The sequence below is a fragment of the Cupressus sempervirens genome, chromosome 6 (genome assembly GCF_028749045.1).
Source record: "Cupressus sempervirens isolate cs-2001-9-10 chromosome 6, ASM2874904v1, whole genome shotgun sequence".
Taxonomy (NCBI): Eukaryota; Viridiplantae; Streptophyta; class Pinopsida; order Cupressales; family Cupressaceae; genus Cupressus; species Cupressus sempervirens.
The window spans coordinates 611,906,994-611,917,989 of NC_143123.1; the positions used below are offsets into that span (position 1 = coordinate 611,906,994).

At 36.5% G+C, this 10,996-nt stretch overlaps 1 protein-coding gene across 2 annotated transcripts; it reads left to right on the plus strand.

The window, feature by feature from the left end:
- The first annotated feature begins 3,370 nt into the window (after positions 1 to 3,370).
- Positions 3,371 to 9,760, plus strand: PARC6 (plastid division protein). 2 transcript variants are annotated; one of them, XR_016353147.1, is made up of 13 exons: positions 3,371 to 4,302; positions 4,572 to 4,685; positions 5,709 to 5,846; positions 5,969 to 6,073; positions 6,179 to 6,301; positions 6,405 to 6,773; positions 6,871 to 6,966; positions 7,039 to 7,164; positions 7,321 to 7,386; positions 7,491 to 8,273; positions 8,385 to 8,575; positions 8,695 to 8,974; positions 9,221 to 9,760. XR_016353147.1 is itself a non-coding variant. In XM_089789087.1 (12 exons), the coding sequence occupies exons 1-12, from the start codon at positions 4,024 to 4,026 to the stop codon at positions 8,777 to 8,779; spliced, it is 2,475 nt and encodes an 824-aa protein (XP_089645213.1). In that variant the 5' UTR covers positions 3,371 to 4,023; the 3' UTR covers positions 8,780 to 9,601. The 2 variants fall into 2 exon arrangements, 1 of the variants encoding a protein (XP_089645213.1); XM_089789087.1 differs by having other exon boundaries at positions 8,695 to 9,601.
- Positions 9,761 to 10,996: the final 1,236 nt, after the last annotated feature.

The window sequence follows — 10,996 nt, forward strand, 5'->3', positions numbered from 1 at the left end:
TCCTTTGATTCATGAATTGATCAAACGTCCATATTTCTCTCATATTAGGAGGTAGATTGGTATACTCCAAGTAAGATTGTCTAGCTTCATCTCCAAAAGAAATAGCTGGAGTAGCACGTGGTTGTTCTTCTCTCGGTATAAAGGTGGGAAAAAGAGGCCTAGAGGCTGATCCTCTAGTTTCTTCAACATGATGTATAGACCTTCCCTCATTATTTCCACTATGTTCAAGCTGTGTTTTGATTTTGAGTGGCTGTGTTCTGATTTTGAATGGTTTGTTGATCCATTTTTGCTAATAAGTATGACAACATATCAAGCATGGTATCAAATTTCTTTTTAGCTCTTGCATCCCTATCCCTATTTTCTTCTTCTGCCATATTTTGAATTGTTTTGCTGGTATCTCTTTCTCTTAATGCTTTTGAGGATGTATCCCCTTCAACCTGTGGATTTTGATATTGTTGTTTCCGTTGTTCCCTGTTATAACATCTGATTTCTCTCTCACTCATTTATTGTTTGACTGTTCATAGGATGGCAGGATGAAAGCTCTAATACCACTGTAATGAGCCTTGTTCAAACTAATCACAAATTACCCTAATTTCTACTAGTAATAAATGGTTACAGGATGTACAATGAATATAATTCTTCCTTTCACCTGTTAATGCACTAAGAAAATAGGATGCATCTACAACCATGACATCTTTACAAGATTTGAATACAAACTAATATCAAATCCAAAACTCTTGTAAAATAAATGCTTAATTCTGATAAAGACTAACACCTATAGCAGTAGCATATAATATGCATGAATGAACAAGAGAAACCTAGATCTTGAAGTCACTTTGAGTCACCACTGACAATGCAATCAATATCTCGAGGTATTATGCCCTAATGACAAGGTAATACAATGTTCCTGCAACAAGCTCCTATAGCAAATACCCTACTTATTCTTCCTCTTCACACCTGGCCCTTGGCCACAAATTTGACACAATGAAGTGCTGTAATACCACCTCCAATCGGCAATAATTTAGGTGATGTTTCACATCCTCAAAATTGCTATCATTGGGAGTTTTCGTTCCCAAGGACAAATTGATTATCTGCAGGCCCTTGGCTCCACAAATACACAGGCAAATATCAATAACAAATTCGGATGCCTTCCCATGAGGCTCTCTCCTCTATTTATATTATTCCTACCCCCCACCCTTCTAGAAGAATCATAAGTGTTATCTTATCGCACTATTTTGGAAGCTTCCTCCTTTCCAACAATAGATGAGCTATGCTTCACAACGATTCCCTAATATTAAATCAATTAAATATAAAGTCATCTCTTTTAATTTTTAAATTATTTAATGACTTTATAAGAAATCAATTTAATTATTTCCAATTAGCCTTTGAAGGACGAAAGACTAAGAAATCTATTGAGAGGCTAAAGAGATGGGGACATTACATGGGTTGTGAAGGAAAGACTTATGGTTGAGGTGTTTAAGTTTCTTGTATGGTGTTGTGGAATTCCATTTGTCATGATTATCCTATGCAAGATCTTCCAAGTATCAGACAATATATTATGTTGTTGATTTCTTAATTTGGTTGTTACCAAGTATGCTCCAAGAGTGCCATTAAGTGTGATTGTATAAATGGTGCTTTGAGTTCTCGAGAAACATTATATTTTTCCTCCTTTTCTTTACATCAAGAAACATTAACAATTACAATGAAATTTTAGAAATAAACAAAAAGGTGGGTAGGACAGGGAAAATGATCTTACATAATTAATCACAAACCCTAAAGAAAGGTATAGTCCTGGAGTATAACTTAAAATGTGGATCCAAATTCTTAGAATAAATATAAACATGATAATGCAATAAAATAAGATATAAAAGTCTTAAGAAAGAAGATAGAACCCTAGGAGTTGTAAGAATGTAAAGGAATTGTTTTCCTTAGTTTGATGAATTTCTCATAGCTTGTTTTGTCACAAAAAAACTCGTAGATAAATTTTCAACCTTGTTGTGTTGATCCTAATGGTCTTGAACTTTGTTTGTTATACAAAATTGACCTAAGACATGCATACTAATATAATAAAAATGCACACCTTCACATTATGGATATTTGAACTCGCCAAGGCGGTATTAAGAGACATTATTTAGGAGCTCACAAAGTCAATAGTGAAATGAGTTATCCTAGGTAAAACCCCTTAACAGATCAAATTAACAATAAAGAGAAAGATCAAATACTTTTTTCCACAAACTTGAAAGTAATCTAATAATGATACACTTTTTTTTTTTTGATATTTAATTAATGTCTCATCTAATTATTCTCCTATTAGTAGGTATCTCTTTATATTAAACTAAGTGAACATTAAAGATATTTAGATACCATGATGTAACAAAATTCCACGTGCAACATGTATAAAGACAATTAGTAATAATCAATGCAAGAAAATGCACATTAAAGATCTTTAGATACCATGACATAACAAAATACCACATGGAATGTGTACAAGACAATTAATAATAATCAATGTAAGAAAACATAATAGTTAGAATTTGAAGTTCAGATTTCGGGATTCAAAAAATTGTTACCATGCTCCTCATGATTGGTTTTGCTTAACCTCTCACGACTTATGAATAATTTGTAAAAATAAAGTGCTGGTCTCAAGTTAAAAGACAAATATATAGAAAAAAGTGCAACATAACTAAGTAAAATAATGAACAAAAAATCAAGTTGTTAGCCTAACTTATCATAAGAACATACTATTTATCAATATATAATAATAGCATTGTAATATTTTTATCAAGATATTTGCTTTGTAGCCAAGGCCTAGACTTTGGAGGTAGTTCACATAGTCCATTACATGCTGAATAAAAAGTTATAAAAGAATTCACATTGTAATTAAAAAAGGACGTTAGAGGTAGTCGTAACACCAATTACACATTGCACAAATAGTTACAAAAGAGTTCACTTTGTAACTAAAAACTAGACTTGGAAGGTAGTGGATATGTCCATTGCACATTGAAGAAAGAGTAAAAAGAATTCACCATTAGAAATAATCAAGATCATCTATTGTATTGGACAAAAGATATAAAAATCTTATTTCATAACTAATAACTTTAATGGATCATAGAATATGATCTGAAAAGTTGATGTCAAAAATTCACACAATCTTATAAGAAAAACACAAATGCCTACAACTAATAAAAAAATAATCAAATTGTTTAATACATCAGAAAAAAAGTTATTAAAGAACATCTTTGAATCATACTTAACTCTCTATTCTTCTTTTAAGAAGTGAATATATATATTAGTCTAATGTTCGAACATAGAGATATTTTTCTAGTTTCATTTGGATTTATGTGGATAAACAATCAATAGCCTTCCAAATATCAAATACCCTTCCATGTACGGAGCCCTAACCATGTGCTCTAAAATATCGAACCTCTCTGAGATGGTTTTTCCCAGTATTGCTATTGAATCTCCTCTCGGCAAGCCAAAATGGAAAGAATGTATTCTTCCCTTGTTGCAGTTCTAGTTATACCCATCTGTATGAGTATTAACAATAGTATCTTCTTGGGAAAAAACACTGATTAGTTGGGTTGTAAAGCAGTGTGTAGAAGAAGTTGGTTAGAGCAGTTTTGGACGGCCCATTGCTTACAATATTTTGCTGCCTTGTAACTACAGCTAAACTCACATGGTCCAATTTTAATGGGGGGTTTGCACTCCAAATTGACTTTTAGTCTTTTTCGAACAGGCTCTTCTGATCTGCATTAGCACTAATATTATATACTGCATTGGAAAAACCTCAAGCAAGCGAGGTGCTCACGATGATCGATAAAGATGTTGATGGATTTTAATAAAAACTACCACACAACTAGTACTCAAGTTTGGTTGTCTGCACACGACCTGCTGTTCTTGTTTCTCCTATTTTATAATCCAAAAATCAATACATTGTGATTTGTAGAAGAAGACCCTTGTCCTGATTTAACAGCCATTGCTAATGCTAATGAATGAATCTTCTTCTTGTATTGTATATAAAGCATGAGCACGGTTAATGCCATGGTTTTCTCAAACTTGACTTTGGAATACATTTTCCCGACCAAGCAAAGGGATTCTAGGTCTCTGGCCTTGTTGCCCTGTTGTTCTCATGCCAAGTTTTTTTCATCATCTTCCTTGATGAGCAGATGGCAGCCAAGAAGAAGAGGTTCTGGATCTCTTGCTTGGCCTGTCAATAAACTCAGGGTAGCGGATTTCCCCGTTGTGGAGAATGTACAGCAGCATCTCCATGGCAACGTTGAGATTCGTGTCACCTGTTACCAGGTGCGTGGAAATGATTTATATGTGTTTCTAATGGTTGAATATGGTGACCTAATTCATTATTGGGTCTGCCCATTTTATTTTATGAAAATGCTTTTGTGCATCTAAGGATGAATATTGTAACCCAATTGGTTTTAGAGTTCGCGTATTTTATAATGGAATATTTTTTGTAGTTCTAACAACGAATTCGGCACCCGATTAGTTCTCTATTGCAGTCATTTCATTGTGGAGCCGACGTCCTATTATTTACTTTTCTTAAGGGGTGATAGCAGATTTTAGGATTGCCGGAGAGGTGTTCCAAAGATCAAGTGGTGAAAGCGGCCATGGAGTTGAAGAGTGCAGAGATTGACGAAGGATACAGTTCCTCTGTCATGACATATCGCCAGGTACTATTGTACTGAGAAACTCAAGTTATTTGCCTGTAACCTAAATCGTTTGTGTCTGTGCGTGAGGGTATATAAAATAAAGACGAGTGTAGTTCAATGTGTGTAAATGCGCATATAAGATATCGGTTGAATGTGTGTTGGGGGCAAATAGACAATAACGAGTGGTGCATTTGAATGTGTGCATGCGTGGGCATATAGCTAAAGAAGATAAAACATTGGTCATATGCATATGTAGGTGTGAGCATAGGGTAGAAGTATTATGATGTTTGAACATGCCTGTTGAAACCGAATTTGAACACTGGTATAGCTGAATGTGTGTTTGTGGGGAGGGGGAGAGCGAGGAATGTGTGGGGGGTGTCATGGAGGATAAAGAATTCTCTAGTTGCGAACAGGGCAATTGATCCATGGTGCAGTTTTCTTAGCCATTATCATCCCACAAAGTTACCAATTTGGCTGGACGCTACGCCTCCATGTGTATATGACTTTGGAAGCAAGAAGGCTAAGGGAAATCCTGGGTGGAGTTTAGGAGACCAGAAATCTTGCGGGCTTACTTCTGACCAAATGAAAAAATATTGCTCTAGTTGAATTTGGTTGTAGATGAACATAGAGGATGAAGTATAAACAATGGCCTGGTTGAATGTGCATGTGTGTGGATGTAGAAATAAACAATGGTATAGTTAAGTTTGCCCGTGTGGGAACATAGAAGATAAATAATGGTATGATCGATACTGCTTATGTGTGATAAGAGAAGGCCAAAAATAGTCTGGCTGATTCTGAGTGTTTGTGGGATTCAAATATACTGATGGTAGAGTTGAATGTGTACCTGTAAGCTTAGAAGATGAACAGTAGTCCCTTTGCTTTATGAATGCATGTATGTGGTTGTGGGTATAGGAAATGAACGATGGTGGTTGAATGTCATATGTGGATGTGTAGGTGCTGAAGATGAGACTGTTCTGGTTGAATTTGTGGAAATAGAAGAGGAATAATGAAATAATTTAGAGGTTGGTTTTTGAGGGCTTGCAGGAATTGTTGATGGATGTACGAGATAAGCTTCTTTTTGAGCCGGAGTTTGCAGGGAATGTGAGGGAACATGTGCCCCCAAAATCTTCTCTAAGCCTTCCTTGGCCATGGCTGCCCGCTGCTTTGTCTCTCCTGCAAGAAGTAAGAATTTAATTTTTTTTACTTTTATTGCATCCCAGAGTGTTTGTGTTGTGATCAAATTAGATTTCTTTTTTTGGAGGTGAAATCGGGATAGTAATATGACCAGTGGAGGCTGTGCACAGGTAGGGGAGGACAAAATGGTACTGGAGGTAGGCCGAGCCACCATGCAACAAACCAACTCCAAGCCTTACATTCATGATATTTTACTTTCCATGGCATTATCAGAGGTATGAGATCTCAGGATTCTCTCTTTATTTCAGATTTCATTTTATTTTGTTCTTTTTTAGTTTGTTAAGGCCATGACAGGTATGTTTTTCCATATTTTTTTATAGTGTTCCATAGCCAGGAGAGGCTTTGAAAGTGGCAGGGTTTCAAAGGGCTTTGATGCTCTTGCTCGGGCGCAATTGCTGCTAAGGAGTAAGAAATCTTTGGCAAAACTAACTCTACTAGCAGAGGTACAGTCTTTTGCCCTTTCTTCAACTTGAAAATCTAGCATTCTTCTTGTCACTACATTTTAGAGATTGTCTTAATTCTTGTTTGGCTTCCTTTGCCATATAGATTGAAGCATCTCTGGAGGAGCTTGCTCCCACATGTGTACTAGAACATCTAAGTATGCCTCGAACACCTGAGAATGCAGAAAGAAGAGAGGGGGCATTGTCAGCATTGCAGGAACTACTTAGACAAGGCCTCGAAGCTGAAATGTCATGTGCGGTTACTGATTGGAAAGCTTTCCTTAGTCAAACAATGAATAAATTGCTGGCAGCTGAAATTGTTGGTTTGCTTCTCTGGGACAAGCTTGCTATTATTCGAAAGAATTATAGTTCTTCTGAAGCTCGACAACAACGTAATGTTATAGATTTTGATTGTTTCTACAAGGCATTGTTAGCTCACATTGCTGTGGGCTTCTCACGCAAAAAACCTGAACTGGTATGCATTTTGTTTTTGATTATTTGAGATGCTTTGATGGAAATTTTATCCTTAAATTTCCAGGTGCTTTCACTGAATATCCAATTGCCATGTGCAGATTGAAAAGGCCTTTAATATCATAGAGAGCCTAGAAAGGACTGAAGCTGTAAATTTGAGTTTGGAGGGTGCCATGTGTAAAATACTTCTAGGAGAGGTAACTTCTCTTAGCACCCCAAGATCTTTTACCAAATGCGCAGGTTTCACTAACTTGATCATCATGATTCAGGAGAAAGTTGCACTTACAGAGAATTTTGAGAAGTTTGGCGTAAATGGGAGCGCACGAAAACAACCCTGGGCTGAGACAGGTTTACAAAAATCAGATGGTAGAGGTGCAGATTTGTATGAATCCTTGGTATCTTTCATCTCTGTCTCCAATTTATTTTTCCTTGTATATTTTCAGTTTCTGTTGGATTGCTAGTGGATGGTGCTGTAGAGATGTATGGTGGAGCTTGTCTTGCTTAAAGCTGGAACTCTGTCTTATGCCAGAAGACGTGCTGAAATTGATCAGGAAAAATGGCTGAAGGATGCTGTGCTTGTGGCCTTTGTAGATACACGGGATTGTACACCTTCTTTGGTGAGTTGTATAGAGTGGCTCCAGGAGAACTGGGATTTCTGAAAGGTTGCTGACAGGTATTTCTGGTTTTTTCATTCATTTCAAATGTTTGAATTCTCCTGCAGGTAACCTACTTTGGTAACAAGTTGAAAATGCCTATAAATGACTGGAAAAGGAAAGAAGTTGATCGTTCAATACCTCAAGTAGGACAGAGGTTCCCATTCTATACTTCATCACAGTCGCAGATTTTAAGCTCCTCTGTCCAAGCTTTAACTTGCTCTTCTCCAGCTGAAATTCCTGATGCCGGAGGCAACCCATCACCTCACAGTAGCCAAAGTCATTCAATATTCAACAAGTCTAAAAATGCTTCATCCATCATATGGAATCAAAATGTTGGGGTCTCACGAAAGAGACTATCTAGAAGCTGGTTAGTGAAGGGTAAAACAGCAGGAAAATTGTTTTTGCTTGCCTTTGTTGGAGGCTGTGCATTTATATGCCTTAGGTTGCATCTGCAGTACAGACCAATGCCATTTTCGTATAACAGCTTTACTTCACAACCAGATTGTGCAAAGAAGCCATCTGCAGGTCAGTCATCAAGTCATTCAACTAGCACTGGTCAGTTCCAAAGAGGAAACATTGGAAGCAGGTTAGCTATGGCAATCACAAAGTCTCTGTCCCCATTTACAAAGAAGTGTGCAAATCAAGCTGATCAAAATACATGGCCTGTTACTGATCTCTCACTTTTAATTGGAAAGTCAAGGCACAATGCATATTACAGAAAGCAAATGGTGTTCAGGGAAGCGGAGAGTTTGGTAAGGCATTGGCAAAGTATGAAAGCTGAGGCCCTGGGACCCAACCATGAGATCCATCGTCTATCAGAAATTCTTGCAGAGCCAATGCTGACACAGGTGAAAAATCTTGGAACTGCCACAATTCACTTCTGCATTTTGGTTTGACTGATTCTTTTCTTTATTGTTTGTGCCTCTTATGTTGCTGTTGCTTGGACCATGTTGCCGCAGTGGCAAGCTCTGGCAGAATCAGCAAAATCAAGGTCATGCTTTTGGAGATTTGTACTCCTGCATCTTTCTATTGTGCATGCTGAAATCTCATCTGATGGTATGGGTTGGGAGATGGCTGAAGTAGAAGCAGTTTTGGAAGAAGCAGCTGAACTTGTTGATGAGTCCCAGCTTAAGAATCCTAATTACTATAGGTTTGTTGATAGCATTATAAGAGTTTGATGAGAAAAAAAAATTATGCGTGTTCTGAATTTTACCTCTGCAGGGATTTCTAATTTATGTTCTTTTTTGTGTTTAACTTGGACCAATGCAGCACATATCATATAAGGTATGTTTTGAAAAAAGACAGTGATGGAAAATGGAAATTTTGTGGTGGCGGCATTCAATCTCCAGTTTAGAACCTCATACAACAATCTTGGTTTCATCTCCTTGAGCTTTGTACATTATAATGATTACAGATTTCCAGAAGTCCTTTGCTTGGGGACATCCTGCATGAAATTATGAGCACGTTAACTGGAGTGATATAAGAGAATTGGGAAATTTGATTGCGATTAATTGCATTTGGACTCTTGGAAGACAATGGCATCAAAAAGGTTAGAGTGATGAATTGTTTGTTCCACATTGTGGGTCGTATGGTGTTTGTGGGGGTCAATTCTTTGATTAAATTGCCTGTTCTGTCTTCATGTTGCTTTGCTGAGAATATGGTGGATTTAGACTTTACTGTTTCTTTACACATAATTTCGCCATTGAAGCAAATGTCCATTGGTTTCGTACATTCCACACTTAAGTTTGGATTCTATTCTCTGGTCATTTTACATCCTGAATTTTGTGTGCTGCAGTCTATTTATCCAGCAATTCTATGGAAATAGACCAGTCTTGTGCTGAGCTGAATGTGCACAGTGCCCATGAAAGAACCAGGCTTCACATGCTTATTTGACTGATTGCTAAGTTGGACTATGTTCTTTTAACTCTCTGACATATAGATTGCACAAATCAAATGGCTGATGTGGTCAGGTGCACTAATTCCAGTCATTGAATATAACATTGTTGTCTACAGACTTTTCACCTAGTTGCTTGGGGCACTTTTCCTGCACCATATTATTCTTGTGTAGATTGCTTTGTACTGAAATTCTGATTGTTTGCCTAGGGTCAAATCTTTTTGGAGTTGAATAATCCTAGCAGACCATTGCACTATCAATTGAAAGCAGGTTTTAATTCAATGAAGGAGTTTCAGTGTCATCTATATTTGAATATGTTTGGCAAATTTACTTATAAGTAAAACAGGGTGGTCAATCTTGACAATTTTGTTGGAGGTACGTTTGTAGAGACGATTACAACTGTTGAAATATATTCTCATATATCTTTTACAGTTTACTCAACATCCGTGTGGTCCTTGGCATGCTCTTCTTTTCTTGATTGTTGTTAAACCCAAAGCATGAGCAGATGGGCTCAGTTTTTCCTGTTGTAGACACATACGCATTTGACATTGCTTAATAGATTTTTACTGAATTCTCTAGATCAATTTCCCTGTGAAGATCTGGCTTTGGTTAAAAGCCATCAATTTGCCTGTGAAGACCTGGCTTTGAGCCAAAGCCAGTGTTACAGTAGATTTTTCTATGGAACAGAGCTGAACTGAAAAATAAGATAAATGGCACTTTTCAACTTTTATTAGTTCCTATATTAGTTACTGAGTAAGCCTCTGAGAGAATATTGGTACAATAAAGTTTATACCCAGATGGTATTCTTAATAATTATTTTTTGAGGAAAAATATTTTTCAGTCAGCAAATTTTTTTCATGACATATGTAGAGAATAATTTTATGATCTTAATAAACAATGAGGTAATCAAGATATATTTTTCTTAATTAGTTTGTATAATACACATTTCTTATTTGATAAACTGGAAAGTTTTGACAATCAGCATATTCATCAAAAATATTATTTTATTCTTTTTCAGTAGTATTACAGAGATATATACCGATAAGAAGCTGGAAATAGGACAAATAACTGCCAGAATGCTTTAAAGGATTCAGGGGAAAAGAAGCTGAATGTCCTATTTGAATTCAAATATGTGTTGAGCCAGCAAAATTAGTATTTTGGGGGGGACTTGAGTTTTTCCATTTTTACATGAGAAAACCGTCAAATTAACTATGCTGATATCTAGTCTGGTTATGTATTTCTTTGTGAGAAGTTAAGCAACATTTTGTATATTGCAGTATCGGATTTTTTATTAAGTTGCAAAACAATAGCTTATTACCCGTCGCGTGGCTTCAATGACGCTTTCTTATCCCTTTGTTAGAGAGTTGCATAAATTTTGGACTTTCTAGGCATCACAGGATGTTACATGCACATTGGCTGCAGTGTACAACAGGAAGGTTTTCCGTTTTTCAAGCTTATAATTACAATGACTCGGTGAATAAAATTGTTGTGTTTGTTAAATTTTTGTTCATTATGCTATGCAATGACTATATAACCTGCAACTTTGGCACACCAGTGCCATATATTGCTTGGCAACCCATTTTCTTTAACGTGTTCAACATGTACTTTATGCTTTTATAAATTTACAGACAATATGTTTCTACAACCCGTGTGCTAAGAATCAGCTTCTGAAATAGA